Source organism: Pholcus phalangioides, unplaced genomic scaffold (assembly GCF_987345545.1).
Source record: "Pholcus phalangioides strain wild (caught in Gottingen) unplaced genomic scaffold, Ppha-v1.0 ptg000007l_1, whole genome shotgun sequence".
NCBI classification, from domain to species: Eukaryota; Metazoa; Arthropoda; class Arachnida; order Araneae; family Pholcidae; genus Pholcus; species Pholcus phalangioides.
The window spans coordinates 13,770,705-13,793,591 of NW_028301600.1; the positions used below are offsets into that span (position 1 = coordinate 13,770,705).

At 36.3% G+C, this 22,887-nt stretch overlaps 1 protein-coding gene across 7 annotated transcripts in view; it reads right to left on the reverse strand.

The window, feature by feature from the left end:
- Nt5b (5' nucleotidase B) overlaps nt 1-22,887 on the reverse strand; it is a 294,946-nt gene that overhangs the window by 23,288 nt on the left and 248,771 nt on the right. For 6 of the 7 annotated variants that reach the window (XM_089232682.1, XM_089232683.1, XM_089232686.1 and 3 more), the window contains one exon: nt 9,976-10,033. In XM_089232682.1, the coding sequence (XP_089088808.1) occupies nt 9,976-10,033 (58 nt within the window). Of the gene's footprint in view, nt 1-9,975; nt 10,034-22,176; nt 22,240-22,887 lie in introns of those variants that run through there. The other variant, XM_089232688.1, reaches the window with a different exon arrangement.

Sequence of the window (22,887 nt, forward strand, 5' to 3'; positions counted from 1 at the left end):
CTGGAGTTGTTCTCGGTTTCACTGAGAGAGAATAAAAGTATATTTTTACTTGGACCCGTGATCAAACTAGAATGGGGCGAAAATATAGTGGGGCCCCGAAATGTAAGCGGTCCCTCCAAACGAAATTTCTGGCTATGCCCCTGTCCCATTCACTTAAGTAACAATGCATGAAATGATTGATATAATTAGAGTCCGAATTTTCCACTAAAAAAATAATGGCAAAATATGAACTAAAACTGAGAAAAATAAAGAAAATAATTAAGAAAGATTATTTACTTAATATATTAAAGAAATAAATTAAAGAATTAAATTCGTAGGTTTTTTGGACGTTAGGGTTAGCAAACAGTGTATACTTTTTCCCAGGTTCTCTCAATAACTTTTTTTTCCTTCCACTTGGGCCTATAGTTGTATTGTTGGTGTGATTTGAGATAGTTAGCTAATTCTAAGAAGTAAAAATTGTACTTTGTAGCTTAATACTTTTTTTAGAGTGTGTTCTATTCTTCATTTACATATTTATTTTATTCTTCGTGATTTAGTCTTGAGCATTCTATTTTACGTAACTTTTTTGTACATTCTATTTTACGTAATTTTTTCGTACAATCTCTTACGTATATTTCGCATAGTAATGTATTTTACATTATTTTAATTTCCTGTTAACGTTTTTCATTTTCCTATTTTTAATTATTATTATTATCTGGCTTTAGCAATAGTGTTAGTATGCCACGACCTCGACTAGTGTTGTGTAGAGCTTGCGATGGGAGGTTTCCCTGGTCTAGGGGTATAGTAGCTGATAGTTTCAACTGTAAAGGGTGCTTGGATAGGAAAAGACTGGAATTCGAGGTCGAAGCTTTACGGGAAAAAGTTAGGGTGCTAGAGGGCCCAGTTATAACGGAGCCTCTGGTCGTCGAGCCACCTGTTGATGAAGAAGCAATCTCCACTAACAACGACAGTTTAGAAGGCGAATGGGCGTGGATGAGGTAGAGGGGGATAGTGATAGGGGTTTAATCATCGGCGATTCTATGGTTAGGGAACTTGGGAACCGAGTGTGTAGGGATTTTCGGGGTTTCGAGCGCTGTTGTCTTTCTGGGGGGAAGATTGGCAATGTTCGAGACGTTTTTCATCGCCGAAAGTTGCCCTTGTGGGTGATTCTGTGTGTGGGAACAAATCAGGTAGGAGCGAATATTAGTGAGTCTCTGTCAGAGTACCAGGATTTACTATTATCCGCTAGGGAGGGGGGTTCAGATGTGGCAGTGATTCCAGTGCTGCCAAGGGGTAGTAGGGGATATGGGAGTAGGATCCACCAATTCAATATAGGCCTGAAGGACATTTGCTCCTCTCTTGGGGTCACGTTCTTGGAGCTTCCCGCATTTACCGATAGGTGGCTTCGTTCGGATGGGGTCCATCTAAATAAGAGGGGGGTCTGGGAGGTTTACAATAGTCTTAGCTCAGGTTTTTTACTCCCAGACCACGTAGTTGGGAATACGGGTTAGTTAATGGTAGTCACAACAGTACTGACGGGGAATTACCCACCTCTGACTTGGATGGCTTCTCGATTGACACTAAACCACCGCGCAAATTAAAATGTGTGTTAATAAATGCCAGGAGTTTGGGTAATAAGAAAGATTTTTTAGAAACTATGATAGTTGTGGAGGGCTTGGATCTTATAGCCATTACAGACTCTTGGGCAAACGATGGGGATGAATCTTTCTTACACATCTCAGGATACGATACTTTTTTGAGAAATAGATCTGATAGGAAAGGGGGTGGAGTGTTGATATACGTGAAATCATGTTTGAAGGCTAGAGAGTGTAACGTGCAGAGAAGTGATATTGAAACCACATGGGTTGAACTTGAGAACAAAAGACGTCAAACTTTTTGTTGGGGTTTGTTAGAATCCACCGAATAGGGATCCAAACTACATCGCCAAATTGCACGATGAAATTTCCTACATGTGTAAGCGTAAGAGGGTTCTCATACTAGGCAATTTCAATTACCCAGGTATTGATTGGGAGAACCTTTCATCTGGAAATCAGTATGAAAGAGACTTGTTTAAGTTGGTGCTCGAAAATTTTTTGTATCAGCATGTATCAGAAGCCACTAGGGGTACTGCTATTTTGGATTTAGTTCTTACTAGTTCTGAGGATCTAGTTAAACGTGTTTCAGTGGGGGAAGAGTTTTCTTCCAGTGATCATCGTATCGTCAGATTTCACTGTAACTTTTCCTCGGGTAAGGTTGATAACAAAAGATTGGTTCCTTGTTTTCGGAGAACTAACTTTGATGTTTTGAGAGGAAGGTTAGTGGAAGTTTTGAAAGACCGGTTGGAATCAGTAGGGCTGGTAAGTCAATGGGAAGAATTTAGTACGAAGCTGTCCTCTGTTTTGCACGAAGTCATACCCTTTATTCGAAAAAAGCATGTTTGTACATCGCACCCTCTATGGTTCACAGATAGCGTGCGGAACCTTTATCTTGAAAAGAAAATGGCATTCAGAGAGTATAAAAGTGGACGAGGTGATTTATCATTGTTTACTGATAAAAGAAGACTGTTGAAGAAAGCGATAAGGGATAGTAAAAAGGAAGTTGAATCTAGGTTGGCAGATAACATTGGCTCTGACCCAAAATCATTTTTTCGATACGTCAATAATGGATGTAAGGGGACAGTTGGCTCCCTCTCGATAGGAGGCTCTAGGGTAGAGAGCAATGTAGGCATGTGTAGTGCTTTCAATGACTTTTTTGCGTCAGTTTTTAATGGAGATAATGATATTCGATATACGGGTGTTACATGGGGTAATTAAACCCTCAACAATATTCAAGTAGAAGACGTGGAGGTCCTAAATCTTCTAAGAAATGTATGTGCAAGCAAAGCACCAGGACCACATGATATCTATCCCAGGGTCCTCAGGGAATGTGCTAATGAATTGTTGGGGCCAGTCGCACAGATATACAGGAGTAGTGTTGCGTTGTTCTATATATAAACGTTGTTCCGATATTTAAGAAGGGTAGTAGAGAAGCTGTGTCCAATTATCGTCCAGTGAGTTTGACGAGCTCCCTCTCGAAAATTTTGGAAATTATCATCAAAAGGCAGTTTGTGAAGTGGATAGACGAGAATAATGTATTGTCGGATAATCAGCATGGGTTCAGGAAGGGAAAGTCATGTGTAACTAAACACCTTTGCTTCTATGATCACGTGACTAAGGCTTTGGGTAAGAGCAAAAATGTAGACGTTGTTTACCTTGATTTCCAGAAGGCATTCGATCGGGTCCAACATGGCAAACTCTTGAAGTGTTTACACGAGATTGGAATTGGGGGCAACTTGCTGAATTGGATAGATTCGTGGTTAAGAGATAGGTCGCAACGAGTTATGGTGAACGGGGAATTCTCTGGTTGGACAGACGTCACAAGTGGAGTTCCTCAAGGAAGTGTCCTTGGCCCCATACTTTTTTCACTTTTTATCGATAAACTTGATCAGGGTATCGATGGGATTACTAGCAAATTTGCAGATGATGTGAAGCTAATCGGGAATCAATGTGATAGGGAGTTGCTCCAGAACAACTTGAACAGGATTGCAGCATGGGCAAATGAATGGAGCATGATGTTTAGCGTTGATAAGTGCATGGTCGCTCATTTTGGTTCGAACAACCCACGGTTTTCTTACGAGTTGAATGGTGTCACTATCCCGGATGCAACTAGGGTCACCGATTTGGGAATTCTCATTGACGAGCGACTTAGGTTTTCTGAACATTGTTCAGTGGTGGTCAAAAAAGCGAATCGAATGCTTGGTCTCATTTTCAAAAAGGTCTCTTCGCATTCTCCTAAAGTCATTCTTCCGCTTTTTCGAGGATTAGTTCGTCCTGGACTGGAGTATGCTGTAAGGTTTTGGAGACCATACCTACAGAGGGACATAGACTTGGTTGAAGGGGTGCAGAGAAGAGCTACGCGTGTCCTTATTGGCACACAGGGCTTGAGTTATGAAGAGAGACTTCATTTTTTGAATATGTTTACATTGGATGAACGTAGGTGTCGAGGAGATATGATCGAAGTGTTCAAAATTTTTAATGGGATGGATAGGATGGACCATGAACTTTTAGTACACTGCCAATCGACTGCTTTTACAAGGGGACACCAGTTTTGATTGGTGAGGGACAATGGTGGTGACGCAGGGAATTTTTCTCTAATAGGGTTGTTAATAAATGGAATAGCTTACCCCCGGAGGTAGTAAATTGTAACACAATTGACACGTTTAAAAAGAAAAACGATAAACATGTTGGGGTAAATCGAGAAGCTATCCATTCTCAGAATAAGATAACCATAGGTATTCTTTATGGGCATTGTATAATATTTTATCATGTGTATATATTGTTTATAATTTGTGTTAATTCCATTTTTAATTGGGTTGCTGTTTTTGTTTTTGAAATATATGACATCCATATTTTTATCGGCATCTTTTTATCAGCCATCTTGTTGGTTATTTTGCCTCTTGTGGCGTTGTATTTGTATTTGTAAAGAACAAATAACCACAAAAAAAACTCAAATTTGTTTTTAAATGCATCTTTTCTATTGCATATTCATTTGCAAAACAAATTGCATATTCATTTGTCTCGGTGCATATTCATTTGTCTCGGTGCATATTCATTTGCAAAAACATATTCTCATGCAAATGACTTCTACATGCATTTTATTTAGGAGTTTCTAGTTACTAGTACTGTAGCTGCTCACTAATAGAAAGAAAAAGTTGCTCGAAAAAGAAGCAAACTACACGTGCACTCAAGTAACAAAACATGAATAATATCAAAAATAAGCAGACTTTTCTCCTGAGAGATTTTACTTTTTACTTGAAAAACAGAAAGAAAAATCCAAATCCAAATTAATTTCTGGCAGGGCCTATCTGTTGCCAGACATCCGCTACCCTCAAAGTGGGAACTCTTTGGGAACCCATGTGAAAAAAGGAAAAGAAATGACAAGCAAATACGGTATGGCCCATTGTGGATAGAAGTTCCTTGGAGTTGAGCAGCCAAACATCAAACTATTTTAAAATGTCGAATTTCCGATTTGATGGAAAATGTTGAAAGATCCATATATCCATGGAATTGAGCGTGAATGTAATAAGTTCAGACTTTTAATTGTTCCGTTGGTCGTCTAAACCGCTTTGATGATACAAAATTCTATGGAAAACGTCTTCTTATACTCTTAGAAAATCAACTGATTTGAGATCAAAAATCAATTTCGCATGACTAGAGTTCTGTTTCGTTAATATTAGAACGAAATGATCTCGTTCCACTGCAGATAAAGCAGAAATTTTCAATAATTTTGTGTCCTTACAGACCAAAAAGTGAAAATTCATTTGTAATGAGAACTACCTTACAACGAAAATTTTTCTCATGGTTGTGAGCTGTTATAACTTTTATTGTATTATAAGCAATATTGATTTGAAAAATTATAAAAATTTAATCTTCCGCACAACTTGAAAATATGCACTTATTCTGAAAATTCTTCAATTACATACATTTATACACACATTAATGTTAAAAAGAGGTTAAAATATGTAAATGCAACAAACAGGACTAGTCATAACAAATTTATAAATAGTCCAAAAAAAATCAAAAATAAAAAGGTTGATTTCCCGTCTCCTGCTGGGTGACCTTTCATTAAGTTATATAATAACCAAGAATGGCCACTAAAGGTGTTTTTCAAAGTGTGATGCAATAGTCCAAAGGGTCGGTAGAAGCTATGGGTTTAGTATAGGATCCTATGGGTGGGTTGAGTTGGGAGAGATGAGAAAGAAAAATTTTTTTAAAGAAGGGCTATCGAACAAAAAGTTTGGGAAACTTTTCACTGAAGCAGCAGTTCTCAACCGGTGCTCCGTGTACACTTCCCGGGGGTTCCGCACCCACTTGAAGAAAATAAAATAAATCAGTAAATTTGATAAATGAATAAAAGAGGAGTCTATGGGGCTCTGCCATAGAAATTTTACGCCGAATAGAGGCGACCACTGATGCATATTCGTGTTTGAGCACAGGTGATCATTTGTGGAGATTTTACTGCATTTAGGAAAATATAATGGGACCCTTTCTATACGTCTCCCTATTACGTTTCTGAACTTACTCATTTGTACGACATTTGGCTTCAGTTGTTACGCATTCCTATACATTACCCCTGTATACAGGGCCTAGTTTCTGCATGGGCAAATGAAGCCTTCATAACTTTGAGCCCCCAAAATTCAAACAACATACATTCACTGACCAATTAACACCTTTGACTCTTGTTGCAAGAGCCTCGTAATTCCTGATTTACCCAGGGCCCTGCCTGTATACACTTCAATTAATCGACGTTTTCACTTCGATTCAAACTCCCAAATCTTTGGAAAACACCATTTCTATCACTTCAATCATATAATTTTTCACTTGGTAAAAACGTGTCACTGAAATAGTGTTTTCCGGTTTTCAAAAACACATCATGAAGAAACGTTGTAAGCCGAAAAACTAAGTGGGATCGACTGTAGTTTTTTTCTCAAGCATATTTTTTACTGAAAAAAGCCATAAAATTTAAGATGATTGACCAGTTCAATGGCTTTTGACAGGTACTGAAATAATTATTGAACAGGCTATGGTATGCTGATAGCCAGGGCCGTAACTAGGATTTTTGCCGACCGGGGCAAACATGATTTTGCCGGCAACATTCGATAATTTTGTAACGTGTTCTCTGTTCCCACCTATAACTGCCACCCCCTAAATTTTGCCATCTGGGGCAGTTGCCTCCTCTGCTCCCCCCTCTAGTTCCGGCCTTGCTGATAGCAAACATGTACACTATTAGTTCTTTCTTTAAGAGAAAAATCTTTCAACAACAGAACTCAATACATCATCTACTTTTTGCTTAGATATAGAAACCAAAAGCAAAACAAACAAGTATGTATAGGACGTTTTACATAAGGTTTAAATAAATATTTTTTTCTGTTAAATCTTGAAATGAATGCCGTAAAATTGCTTGAGACTTTACAACAGTAATGTTATGATAGTATAATATTTCTTCTCAAGCTTAAGATTTTGAATCAAAATGACAGATTTTTTACAAAATAGTTTTTGGGAAACATTTGTAAAAAAAAAGGGGGGGGGGGTAATTTTCGGAAAAAGTTCCAGTTATACCGCTTTTGTATTTATGCAATGCGTCGTATAAACAAGGTTCCATTATTTGAGTCTGAGGGTTCCCCCCCCCCATTTTCAATAAGTTAATGCCTATGGGCCAGATACAAGTTTACGCCTATGAAACAGTGTGTAAGCCAACTCCAAAAAATCAGCATATTTTAGAGGAAAAAATGTTTTTGTATATTTTCATGGAATGAAAGTTACAATGAAAAATGTGATTCAAACTTTGTAATCACTTCGTTCTGATTCTCAAAGCTCTACATCGTAAGCCAAGTCATCATACGATGTGGCATTTTCATTTGAATCTTCAACTGTGCTGTCATCGCGGCGTCACTTTCAGACAGGATGTCCTTTTTAGTTTCGCTTGTTCCATTGCTGATACAACACTTTTTAAAGGATCTGATGATGGTGGACAAATAATTCCATGCCTCTTGAGAACCCTCTGGCACACTAAGCCAATGTTAGATTTCCTTAAGGCACCACTTTTGTTGTTTCTTCATCTTTGGAGCTTATCCATTCAGTACATAAATTCCTTAAATAACCTTTAAAAAGGCTTGTTGATGCTTACATCTAAAGGCTGTAAAACTGATGTTAATCCACCTGGTATCAAAGCCAACATCATTTTAATATTTGCTTTGGCTTTAACATCATCGGTTCCGTGGGGTTTGAACATAGCTACAAAAATCACTGTACTGATTTGTAACACATTTACAGCTACAAAAATTATTCTACTGATTGATGACACCATCTACAAAAGTTCAATCACGACACTGATCTGCAAGCTAGCTGTGAAGAGGGCATGTAGCTATATGATTTAATAAAGTGGGAGTTAATATTTTCTCCTTCAAAACTGACTCGTGTAATAAGCAGACCCCCTAAAATTAAACAACAAATTTTTCAACAAAAATACTTTGCCTATACACAAGTATATACGGTAATTTTGCATTACTCAGTTTTCTGTCCTGGGTATCTGATTTCTGAATTGAAGACTATCAAAAAATTGGAAAAAAAAGAAACACACAGAGCAGATTATAATACATATAATAAAGCATTTTATATATATAATAAGCAGATTATAGACATATTAATACAAAAAACATATAGGTAGTGGAGACATTTAAATTTAAACAAATCCCACTTATACAAGATACCGCATCACTCATATATTTGACAAATTTATTTTTATGAACCTCTCACTACACACAGACAAGCCTACCAATTAACTATACTCTATAGTAGCATTTCTTGACTTATAAGATCCCAGTTCCCCTTATTTTTCTCAATGAAATACGGTCATCTAGTCATTTAAATGTTTTTTGCAAAATAAATTTTACTGTGATTTGTAGCAGCCTTTCATTTCCCCACCCTTCACCAACTTTATCAGTACAGTAATTACAAAATTTGTTGTAAATTGTATTTTTTTGGCTACAATTAGTTATATCTCTATTTAGAATGGCAATTTCCCGCATTTTCTTTGATGAGGTATGGTGAACCTAAGTATAAATGTGCAATTTCAATTTGAACCTGGATAGATATATTACTATAATATCAATTACAACAATTTAATAATTTTTCATTCAGTCCGAATTGAATTATCTGACTTGTGTGGACAACACACAAGTGTGCCTGCGGACCACCCATGCCATCGTCGTAGTGGACTGTGGGTTGAGAAACATTGCTCTATAGGGGGATTCGCTACAGTGTATACAAACTTCCGGGAGGGGTAGGTGACTCAAAGACAAATCATAATCACAAGCAATGCAGGGTTGGAAATGCTTTACTAAAATGCAAAAGGAATTGCACGAGAGTTCCATGCATTTGGTTCTTTGGACAGCTCAATCACCAGATCTACAATGCCTTGATCACTTCTTCAGGAGACATATTAAAATAAAACACAGGTATATGACACCCTCATTGACAGCTCTGAGAAACTGGTTGCCCACATTGCAGAAAAGTTCAAAACATGCCTGGAATATTCCCCGAATGCTCAAAATTCCACGTGCTGGAGATTTGAGACCTGCATGACAGTTCATGGACAACACTTGAAACACTTTTTTACCTCTATCACTTTTGCTGGTGTATATTTATAATTAACATGCTCAATTACGTAGTAACTTTTCACTTCTTGTATGTGTTACCATGTCAAAATATTTTCAACCATGTATTGCTACGCAATTTTCATTCATATTTGAGGTCATTGGCGTACACAAACAGGGGGGGGGGAGGGGGGGGGTAGAAGTCCCCCCTCTCCCGAGCCAAGATTATAATGTCATTTTACAGGAAAAACATAAAAAACCCTCAGCAGGAAAAAAATTTTAACCCCCCCCCCAGAAAATGTTGCGTAAGCTTTTGTTTGAGTTCACCTATTTCTTCCTGAAGTTTTTACACATGGTAGCAAATCCCCCTGTATAAGATTCTTCATGGTCAGCTTAACATTGATACTTCAGATAGCTGATTCCTCTGAATGAGTTGTTACAAATACCCTGTATTTGCTTCTACTGACTATTTTAAAAATATAGTTTCTTCCCTCATGCCATAATTGATTTGAGAAATCTCCCTTCCACTATTGATCATTGTAAATAAATTCAAGAATCGTGGTGGAATCAATCTAAAACAATATCTATATTGCAACCAACCAATGCATTCTTTTGTATACACCTTGGCCAACAATACTGTAAATAGATTGGTCTATCCTGGGGTAGGCCAACTAATTGTGAATATTTCATTTATTATGATTAACCATTGTTATAACAAAACCATTTTTTGCTATGATGTTTTACAGAAACACATCAATAATTTTCATTTAAAAAAATGTAAAAGCAGATGAAATGTTGATTACCACTTCGAAATGTACTTCCTAATATTCCATATGACATGTCTAATTCATGGGATACTTCCTATAAAAAAAATTATCATTAGTGATGGATGTAACTAGTAAAAACTAATCTTAATAAGGTTTAAGTTATCATGAAGTTGACTGCAACAAATGATATTTTACAGAAGTTTTTGAACAATCTAAAATTTTTCACAACAAAACTTCAATCATGAAAACTTGGCAGAAATTAATGCGTGTTTCAAAAAAATCATGAATTAAAAAATAAATTATATGAATCTAAATGTCAGATTTGCATTATAGAAATGATTCCTCCAAATTAACACTTGTTAACTTCAATAGGTTTCTGAAAGTTAAGAAACTTATCTTAATGAAAATTATACAATACGGAGCCATTGAAATCAAAATGCAACAACTATAATAACTAAAATTATACTTTCCGTAACCAGTCATTAAAAAATTGTTTTGTATATTTTGCCGGTAATGACTTTTAAAATAGAATTTTAATATCATAACACATCCTGCTTGATCACAAATCAGCTTATCTGACATATCATTTCTGAAATAAATTTTTTTAATGATTTATTTCCTTTTTAAATTTTCCTGTAAGGGGAAAAAAGTAGGGAAGAAATAGTCAGACCTTGCTATAACATCACCCATAGGGATAAAAATGACTTCATAAGCAGGGTGACTCAATAATGAGTAATATTTTTTGGCAACTATGCTATCCGGAATATCAAAAAACTAATGCTATACCGAAATCTTACTGTAACAAGGAGATCTCAGCATTAACTTTTAACTGCTTGTCAATCCTTTCCTGATGGTTAGACACAAAAAGCCAAATAAGGAAAGTTAAACAATTTTCTCACATATATACAGGGTGCATAGGTAACAGCATGCACAGAATTTTACTGGCAAACCATTGATCTCAAAGGCATACTTCTAATTACAAAAGTATCCAAGTAACATGTAAAACTCAGATACGTCATTCATGGTACAAAGGTTTGTATAGTTATTAAAATAAAAAATTAAACTTTTTAAATGGACACCTTGTGCCCAAAATCCTATTAGAAAGTTGTTGCTTTGTCTTAAGTGCATCATTCACTGAGATATTTGAATTCAAAACATGGAGAAAAGTTTGGGAAAAACAGCATTACATACAGATAAACAGTTTCACCCATTGTCATCAGGAGAGACAGGGCAACAACTTTGTAAGTGGATTTTTTGTAACAGGGTAACAGGGTGTCAGTAAAATATAAAAGTTAACTTTTTATACAAACTATTTTACAACCCCTTGCAACATGAATGACGTATCCAAGTTCTATATGTTATTTGGATGCTTTTTCTAATTGGAAGTACGACTCTAGGATCAGTAGTTTGCCAGTAAAATGCTGTGCATGCTGTTACCCATGCACCCTGTATACTGACAGAGTTCTCCATATTGAAGAATAAGAGGTGGTTTCCTAATGCATCAATGTTGAGGTCCCAAAGTACGAACTAAACTAAGTACTAATTTTTCCAAGGTTATTCAAAACCTTACAATTAATGTAAAAATTAACTGAAACATTAAAAAAGACAATGCTGCTTAAAGACATAGGTGCCTAGGACTGAGGCATCACCATCTACAGAAGAAGGCCTTCATACAAAGCTTGTGACATCACTGAACAAGGCTATTTCTCCTATTGCCATTGGATATACTGCAAAAAAGGTGGTAATATCACATGCATCTGCCTGCTATATCCAATGGCAATAGGTGAAATGGCCTTCAGTAACATCATAAGCTTTATGCAGAGGCCTTCTTCTATAGATGGTGTTGGCTGAGGCATTTAAGTTCCCCCCCCCCAATAAATTTTGTAAAGAGGCCGAGCCCTCTCCCAATAATTTCTGAAAAAACAATGCAATACACCTTCCCACTCTTGCTTACACACTTGAGTCCCGTGTATACGGGACAACAAGCAACTTTCAGCCCCCCCCCTCATGTTTTCTGCATGTCGGCATCTCTGCTTAACGATATCAATTTTCTTACAGCAGAATTTAGCCAGTACTGCACTAAAAGAAAAAGGTAACCTGAATAAATTATTATGATACTTAATCTAAATTACAATTTTTATTCAAAACAAAATCTACAATCTTAAAAAAAAAGAATTATCATTCAGTAGTCACACGTTATACTGCATCTTATTATAATACACATTCAGATACTTTGTGCCTTTGAATTGAAACAGCTACCTTATAAATTTAATCAATAAAACCTGGATGAAGACATCATGCTTCTTTCATGCATTCAGTATGTCATTCTTTTTCTTTGCCTCGCAACATGCATGATGTAACAAAGGGCTTCTGTACTTAGAATGTCATTTACTCGTTTTATGAGGGTTTTACACTTTGCAAAAACTATGCATTAATTGAAGAGAAAATATAACAGAAACTGAAACAAGAAAAGAACTATATAACACAAACACCAAATTTAAAGCACAATACAGTCGATGCTCTTTTTAATGACTAGTCCCAAATGTTTTCCTATTACTTCCATGTTATTTTTCATCCAATATAATGACCAGTAAATATCATTCATTACAATGACAAAACTCAGCTAAGCCCACCCCCTTTATCTATTTTTTTTTCCAAAAAAATGGACAAAATTTGTTGTTGAATGTGTTAAACCTTGACTTTTGATGCTTGTAAAAGAAAGGGTGTGAAACATAGATGGTTTGACGCAGACCATTTTATAAGAAATTTTTACTGGCAGGCCACTTGAAGGAAAAAGCACTTCGAATAGGAATGGACTCTAGCAGAGCCCTACATAAAGAAGGGGTGTGTTCCCTTGTGTCCCCCAGATGATCAAACATAAAAATTTTTAAATATTTTTGTAATTAATGAAACAAAAAAACCAAAGAATTAAACTACATTTTTATACTGCCTTTATCAATTTCTGTTAATTTAAGATGCTTTTTTGAATATTAGTAACTCAGAAGACTCTTTGACAAAGATATTCTTTGTGTCTCCTTTAAACGTCAATTATGCATACGCTCCTGTCTCCAGCGTGTTCATAAAAATGTGAACTGCGGCCAAAATATCAACAGTTTTAAGAATTTAACTTAAATAAATAAGTGCGGAAAAAAATAAAAATATTGAAACTAAAATTATCTTTGTCCAAATCCTGACGTCCGAAAAGAAAAAAAAGTAACTCAACACATCTCAACAATATGTTTCAACATATTTCACGAAATGCATCATGTCTGTGCTTCAGGATGAGTGATAAAGGGTGTGGGACACCCTTTATCACTCATCGTGGCTACATTTTTGCTTGATTTCATCCATAGCTCCTAAGAATATTCCAGTGCCTCAGGTGGAGGAGGGGGTTACTGGTAGATAATTGCTGATAAAGAAGCAAATGTGAATCCTGTTTATAACGTTTTTTAAAAAACCATCATGAAAACGTTATGAGTGGGGAAAACTCTTTAAACGGTAAATCATGATAAGTATTAGTAAAAGTTGGGACCACTAAAATTAATTGCACTAAGCGTGATCCACTTGTAAAGCTCCAACGATTATTTCTATTTGTTTAATGAGATCTAAGTTGAAATTTTTTAGGGCATACCTGCCAATTGTCAGAATTATAACGTTTGTGCCTAGTTGGGGCATTAAAGTAAAAATTAAACATTTAATGCACAATTTTAATTCCATTGATTGATTTGGTTGCGATACATTAAAAAAAATAAGAATCAATAATATAAAAATCATTCCAAGTTCTGAAACATTCGCTTTAGAGCTAGTTGAAATACTAGGCAGATTCTTCTGCTATCACTCCAAGCAAGTCCAAGAACTATCAGTTATGACGCATGAATCTCAACGACCATGATTTTGGCAATTTCCTTTCAACTATTGCAGCCATCGATGCAACAATAGATCATGATTCCATTCCAGTTTGTTCTGGGAACCCAAAGATAATATGTGCTTTTACCACTAAAACTTCAGTGACAAGGCAAGAAAATGTTAGTTTCCCTGCAAGTTTTAGCAAGTTGAAAACTAGCTAGGCGGCCGCTTTTGGTCACAAGTAACGAACGCCCCATGGACCAAATTTTCAAGGCAAATTCATTTGCCTCAATCAATTAACACCTATATGTAAAAGATAAAAAAAATCAAACTTTTCCTTCCAAGTGGAAAAGGGCAGCGATGTTTGCATTCTACCAGTAATCACTTCTCAGCATAAAATACAACTGATTCAATCATTCGTCGCCACTAACTCATCTGCCATCAACGTTTATGGTCAACAACTACTTTTGCTGGATTTAAATTTGCGAAGGAATTTTCATGGCCCTTCTACACAACAGACGTTTCCACACCCATACTCAGAGCAGATTTTTCTTTATCATTTATGTCTTTCACTGGAATTGCATAGCTCTTGACCATTACCACCATCAACCAATTTAAGTGCCTATGGTAAAATCCAGTATGCTACTGAACATTTTATCGAATTAGTGGATGGTGATTCAGTGTATTATGACTTATTGCAAAAGTTTCCTAAAATTACAAATCCTCTTTCCTGTGACCAACCTATCAAGCACAATACAGTGCATTTTATTGTTGTTTGTGCAGTTTGTGCTACAGTTACAGCAAAAGCCCGAAGACTTGACATGGCAAAATTAAAGCTCATAAAACAAGCCTTCCACCACATGCTAGATCTGGGAACATCAGGCCATCAAAAAGGGAACAGGTTTGGTATAAGGGACATGCCAAATTGGCGACTTTTTTTCCGGCGATAAGTTGCCATCGTTGGTGCGCTCTGGTTCGTTGTTGTTCCAAACTGTACTGGGTTGTCGTTGTTCCAAATTCTGCCAGGCGGTTGCGCTGGTTGTTGTTTTTCCGTGTTCCTAGTGCGTCTTTCAAACGGGTCTTACTGCCATTTTCAAACTGGTTTTCTCTTTTTCCATTCTATTCTCTCTCTTTTTCTTCCAAATGACATCACCTTATAAACGCAGCGTTTTGAAAAACCATTGGGATATTAGTTCATTTTCTCTTCCTTCCATATATATAATGAAGTGTGTGTGTCGGATTATTTATTTTGAATATCTCTTCCCTCAGGTTGTACCTTTAATATTTTCCAATATTTATTCTTTTCTACATACAGGATGCCCCTGCATCCTTTTTATTTTATTTAAAAGAATCTGGATACACAGAAAGTGAGTCCGGGTTGTAATTTATAACACATAGAATATATTTATTTATACAACATGCAGGACCGTTGTTTATTTATAAGAACCCGGATTCCCGGAAAGAGAGTCAGAGTTTTAATTTATAATTATTTTTATTATTATAATTATGCTTGTTGGTTTTAGCATTTTTATGCTCGCTCAATCCAGCTCTTATTTATGTTTCCATTTCGCTTGTTTTCATGATATTTTTTCATATTGTTTTCTATGCTGGCGATTTTTTTTTTCTGCGCCTGCAATGTGTCTAACGGCCTTGACGACTTTTGATGGGGTCGTCGGACATGTTTGGCGCCGAAAAAAAAGTCGCCGAAAATCGCCAACCTGTCCCTTATACCAAAGCTGTTCCTCAAAAAGCAACTACAAATCACCACTTCACATGGGTCAACAAAAATGGTGGTGACGACTGGCATCCCGCCAGAGACTACAGAGCATTGAATGCGAAAACCATCAAGGACAAATACGCTGTACTCAACATCCAAGATTTCATGTCTGAACTGCATGGAAAAACAATCTTCTCTTATGTGTACTTAGTGAGTGCTTTTAATCAAATTCCAATTCATCCAGATCACATTCATGACAGCAATCATCACACATTTGAACTCTATGAAAGCCCACATATGCAATTTGGTGTCTGTAATGCCACTTCTACCTCTCAATGATTCATAGACAAAGTCTTACTTGGTCTACCATTTACATATGCATTCGTGGATGCAGTGCCCAAGTCTGTAGCGAGAGGGGACTTGGGGGTCTGTTTCCCCCCTCCAAAATATGAGAAAATGACTAAAACAGAGAAAAAGATGACCAAATTCATCATTCTATCACTTTGGTGCCCCGCTGAAATGAAAGTGGTCCCCTCTGAACGAAATTTCTGGCTACAGGCCTGACAGTGCAGGAGCTCACAAAAAATGTACTTATTTTGCATAATTTTTTCCTTTTTAAGGGTCCCCAAGAAAATGCCTGCCCCAGGACCCAGAGAAGGTACGCAACGACCCTGCATGGAAGCATTCTCATAGCTTCATCTCTTCATCCAAAAACATCTCTATTTTAATGCCTGGATGAGTGCAGCCTTTCTTTGAAACCATCAAAGTCTGCATTTGGTGCAACATCTCTGAACTTTCCCGGATTTGAGATGTTTGCAATAGGGATAGAACCTCTTTTTCACAAGTAAAAGCTATTTTTGATTTCCCAGAACCTCAAACCATAAACACAACTATGATGTAAATAGTTGATAAGGTTTTCGCGGCCATCATTTCATAAAAATTGTTTTTTCGGGTTCGAAGACCGTCGTCCGTTTGAGTTGGTTCTCAACGTTTCCCCAACACTAGTGGTTGGCATCATCAGGAGAATTGATAAACTGGATCAAAGTCAAGTTTTCCAGAGTCTCAAGTTGTATTTATGCACATAAGTGGCTTGAACTACACTATTGTTTTGTGATTGGTCAGTTGATTCTATGGCTGGCAGCGTATTGTAAACAGTTGTTATGCTGGTAGAACCTAATTGGCGGAGAGATGTGGAGTTATCTGATTGGCTGTTGTCGTCATTCTGTTGCTGGATCTTGAAGGGGAAGGTTCTTGTTCTTCTGAGAGCTGGTGTCCAGGATCTGCTCAATTTCAAAGTTTCTTATATTTCAATAGCCTCTCTGTAGATTCGTGGGAAGAAGTGGTCAACATTAGATGATTCCTACAACATGATTCTACCTCTCATGATTCTCAACAACTATGATGATTCCTCAGACTTTTCAACTGTTATCGCTGTTTTATATGTCAAGCAGCTCAAATCTTAGTTCCATCCGTAAAATTTTTAGAAGTTAAAAACCAGAAGAAATCCAAATGATCAAGCAAATCGAAGCGTGAAGACATTCTTCAATGGACCGATGATGCCCAGTGAATACTTCGTTCAAGCAAGAGCCCCTAGCTCAAGCAAAACTGCTGCATCATCCCAAACCAAATGCTAGGCTATGCATTTGTGTTGATGCCTCAGACTCCTCTGTTGGCGGAGCTCTCATGCAACATGTTGATTCCCAGTGGCAAATACTCGCATTTCTTTTAATGAAGTTAAGAAAATCGCAACATCATTGGTCAACCTACAACAGGGAACTTCTAGCCATCTATACATGCATAAAATGTTATCAATATATGCTTGAAAGATGAAACTTTACTATATACACAGAACAGAGGCCTCTCATCTTTGCATTCCAGCAGAAACCTGATAAATATTCTCCTAGACATTTGGACTTCATCTCACACTTTTCTACGGATAATCAGCACATCTAGGGAAAAGACAACATTGTTGCAGATGCTCTCTCTAGGATCAAAAAATGATGCTCTATCCCAAATACCCACATTGAATTACAAGGAACTCTCTAAAGTTCAAGCCAAAGACGAGGAATTGCTAAATATTTTGGCGGCAACAGATTCATCTTTACAAATCATAAAACAATATTTTCCTATCAAGAATGTTTATTTACTCATTTATATTGCAATGTGTCGAAACACAGTTGACTATTTATACCGCAACGTCTTTGAACAGCAGTATTCCATCACCTACACAATTTTTCATATCCAGGAGCCTTGGCAACTACGAAACTTATTTCTTCAAGATTTGTTTGGCCTAGTATGAAAAGATCTATAAAAGATGTCAAAAGCTGCAGAAAATGTCAAAATGAAAAAATTTTCCCCCATACAAAATCTCTCTTGGAATACCTGACGCTCATTTTGCTGAAATCAATATCAACTTCATTAGACCTTAACCACCATCAGAAGTATACCAATACTGTACATCATCGATCGCTTTTATCAGATGGACAAAATGCATATCAAAGAAAACATGACAGCTGAAACTACAGCTAAAGCTCTCACTCATGGATGGGCATTAAGATTTGGAACTGTTAGAATCACAACAGATCAAGGTAGGATCTTTGAATCCAGTCTTTATCATGAGTTAAATGCAATCCTTGCCAATCACAGAATACATTCAACTGCATACAATCCTCAAGTCATGTTTTAAAAGTTTTATCGTACTCTAAAAAGTGCTCTCAAAACACACAACACTCAATGGAGAGTCGTCACCAATAGTTCTCTTGGGATTGTGAGTTGCTTACAAAAACATTGAAGCCACCAGCAAGGACCTTGTTTATGGAACAACACTCTGTCTTCCAGCTGATCTACTTTCTCCTGATGCATATAGGGAACCAGCTGAATCAACCTACGTTTTGTGTTTGCATAAGATCATACATAAGCTATCACCTCTTTATTCCTGTGATTGCAACACAAGAATTGTGTACATTCATAAAGATTTATTGTCTTGCTCTAATGTCTTTCTTTGAATGGACACTATCCGTCCCTCTCTGATGCCTTCTTACTCTGGACTGTACGAGGTAATAGAAAGCGAGAACAAGAAGTTTGTTATCAGAATCAGTGACAAACCTTGACAGAGTTAAACCCACTTATATAATTAACAAAAATATTTGATCACCAATGATGCCCAAAATCATAGGCGGAGAGAGACTAGGAAGTCTGGCTGGGGGGGGCATGATGATGATGTCAATACATATATACATTAGATCAGTCTACTCCACCTTTGACGCTGGGGGGGGGGGTGCAATGCCCCCTGTATCTCCGCCCATGACTAAAATCCACCAAAGGCTATTCCCAAAACAAACGACACCAAGCTTGTAAAACCCTCTAATTTGGTAACCATCAGATCTGGACGAACAGTGCATTTTCCTGAAAGACTCACTTACTATTGAGATTAAGTTAATTTTGATTTCTCAGATCATTGATTATGCCTATTATTTCATTTATTTGCACCAACTTATTGCATTCATTATATATATCCCATTTATTGACAATGATTTATTACATTTGCTATAAAGATTATTGCATTCATTGTACATGCTACGTATAAAATGGAGTCGATTACTCTATGTTACCATCGCATCATTTATTACCAAACTAACATGAAAGGCACAATCATCAATAGAAGGAAAGTCATCCCCCCATCAAACATGTTCACCAAGATCCCTGGAACTAGCAAGAACTAAATCCTAAATAACAGTACCTCTAGTAGCTTCTGATATTTGCTGATGCAAAAAATTATCCAGCATCAACTTAAGAAAGCCTTTCTCATATTGATCTTTAACCAATGTTATTGGAATCCCTTAATTCGACAACCCTATTATGCTTACACATGTAGGAAATTTCCTCCTGAAGCTTGAAGATGTAGTTTCGTTCGGGGTGGGGGGGAACTAAAGTGACAGAGAGAACAATAGATTTGGCCATCTTTTTTCCCTTTTTTGGTCATTTTCTAACATTTTGGGGAAACCAAACCCCAAGTCCCCCGATACGCCTTGAATTTGGATCCTTACAACAAACTCCTACCATATGATTAAGTTCAACCCATGTAGTTTCAATATCATTATTCTATACCAGCGGTTCTCAACCATTTTTGACTTGCGGAGCCCTTTTAAGTAAAAAAATTCTATGGCGGAGCCCCGTAGGCCAATTTTTTAATTATTCATCAAAGTGACTGATTTATTTTTACTATTTAAAAATATTTATATAATTGTTTTTAATTTTTACTGGTTTTTTTTTAATTTTCCTCGAGCGGCCGCAGGGCCACTGGAGTCTGCACAAGGAGCCCCAAGAGCTCCACAGAGCACCGGTTGAGAACCGCTGCTCTATACATTACACTCTTTTCTGCAAACATGATTTCATGTGAATCAAGTCTCTGCCCCCACTTTCCTGCCAGATCTATTTCTGAAAAAAGTATCGTATTCTGAGATATATAGGAAGGATTCTCCCCTATCATTTGCTCAAGATTCTGTAATGGCTACAAGGTCTAGGCCCTCTACATCTATCATAGTTTCTAAAAAATCTTATTACCCAAGCTCTTGGCATTTACTAGAACACATTTTAATTTGCCCTTTGATTTAGTGTCAGTCGAGAAGCCATCCAAGTCAGAGGTGGGCAATCTCCTGTCAATACTGTTACTATTATCATTAACTAACCCACATTCCCATCTATCTGGTCTGGGAGTAAAAAACCTTGAAAAGCCTATTATGAACCTCACAGACCCCTACCTATTTAGATGAATCCCAACAAAGTCGCCTGTCAGTGAAACAAAGAAGCATCAAAAAGATGACTCTGTGGTGAATCACCACAGAAGAGACACCACCACGCCAATCTCGACAGAAAGTCACTTTGACAACCCTGGAGAGAAAGGGAAAATTTTCCCTTTGCATGGGTGAGTGCCAGAGCGAGGTGAATAACCCCATTAGAAACATAAAGATGTCCTTTACGAATATGTAGTTGTCAATTAATTACCCCAACACTGACTTAATTATAATGAATTAAAGTGATTGGTTACTATTGAAATAATACGTATTCGATTGAGAAGGCACAAGGAGCTCTATATCACCTCAACCCCAAGAGAGAAGCAAATGTCCTTCAAGCCTGAGTTGAAAATTCTGGATATTACTCACAAACGTCCTATTACCCCTTAGCAGTACTGGAATCACTGTCACATCTGAACCCCCCAACTCCTGAGAAGATAATATAAAGTTTTGGACCTCTGGCAGAGACTCACAAATATTCGCCCCTACTTGGTATTTTCCCACCCACAAGACACTCCTTCCAGGGAAATTTCACCTACAAAAAATGTCTTGAACATTGCTAAACTTCCCCCAGTAAGACAAAAGCACTCAAAACCATAGTCATCACTCAATTTTATAAACCTCCAACTCGTGAACTAGTCCTCTGGTCCAAAACAATGTTATTTCCCATTACTTTGAACATCTTTCCTATTTACGAACTTTCGATTTTACAGAATAACTACTCAAGTTTGTTCGAGAAACATAGTAAAACCAGAGGCATATGCTGCAGGATAAGATTTTGCAAAAAATTTAAATATCAAAAGAAATATGCTGTTTCAGTCAATTTTAGTAACTCAAAGATTAGTAACTCAAATTTCTCTGGAAGAGATAACCTGTTTTTCCCCTCCCCCCAAAGTAGGTTCTGTATACACCTGAGTAAAAAATTGGTTTTTGCTGTCAAGAGATTATGTAAACATTAAAAAAAAATCAAGATGAATAAATAATTAAAATGAGGAGTAAATTAGAACCTAAAAAATATGAAAAAAACCCTGAAATATTCCTTAAAAAATGACATATGTAATTAACAAGAGCTCTAGATAAGAACTAAGATATTAAAAACCGGTTTCTTCTGTTTCACAGATCAGGTTTCTTCTATTTCACAGATGTATGCAATAATGCTGGTAAATATTACAAGAAAGCAATAATATAAGGGGGAAAGTCACTTTAAAAAAATAGTTGAATAAAATAATCATTTTCATTATATTTAGCACATGTCTGTTTGATAGATTAAAGTTTGTTTAAATTGCCAGACATATTCAAATTAATATTTGATTATAAAATAAAAAAATTGAAACCCATAAAGGGTTAGTTTTAGCAGTGGTATAAGCCATTTTTATAATACAACACAATCATACACATACACAACATGCATTTTTTTAAAGCTGGAACTTATTTTTAAAACAATTGATCATGTAATTTTAATGATTATTCAAAGGTTTACTTATATATAAAACTAAAATAACAATAAAAAAAAAAGCTTTGAGTTGATACTTCAAAACACTGAATAATTAAAAAAATGAGGGTACAAATATATAGCCAGGCACATACAAAACATCAACTATCCATAGTATGATGTCTCTTCAACATAAAGCTCATGGAATGAGGATTCCGTTACCACATGAAAGTTTGGAGAACAGCATCACACACCATTGAAATTTACATTTTTACAGTATTCAGAGATATAAAATTTCATGCAAACAAAAGGCAATAAAGTTTTGTTCTAAAGAACAAGGCAGTATGAAGCATGCCACAATACACTGCACATTTACAGCAAATGAAATGTAAGAGTTGTGACAAAGTGGCTTACAAAACTTCAACCAATTATGAGATCCCAGAGCTAAAACTGCAGGAGTGCCTTTATGGTATGGCACAGAAATGAGAACTGCTCATACATGCTGTGAAAACCTGCAAAAATTTATAAAGGCAAATACCTGCTGCCACACAACTGCCCAAAAAACTCACTTAATACTCCACATACATTACATGAGATAAATAAAGTCATATATATAGTCACACGCAAAAGTCTTTTGACAAATGCAATAATGCTTGTAGCACCAGCTCATTCACATGCATTGCTCTGAATTTAACATATGTAAAGTAGAAGATATTTATCTACACCTGTAGCAAAAATTTGTTTGTTTTAAGTTAGTGATATTCTTTTGTTTAATTTTTATTTTTGGACAGATCAAAAGTGTTTTGACAAATATAGTTTAACCCATAGAATGGTTCCTAAAAAAAATCTATGCTTGTGATACCTATACAAAACTGTCTTTTAGACATATAGGTACCACTCTAGGGTCAATTAAGTACAGAAGTAATTAATTCTTATTTAATATGAATTTATGGTAGAGTTATGCAGAACACTTAATAAACAATCTAAAACATGAGGAATATACTGAGATTTTTTTTTTGGAAAAGCATAATTGAGGCTTTTGGGAAAGGATGAAGTTAAGCTGGTAGCAAGTGAATTTTGGTGTTTGAGTACAGTTCATAAGTTTATGGAACCATGTTTAATAATTTCATGAACTTGTAAAAAGGAATTTTCTTTCAATA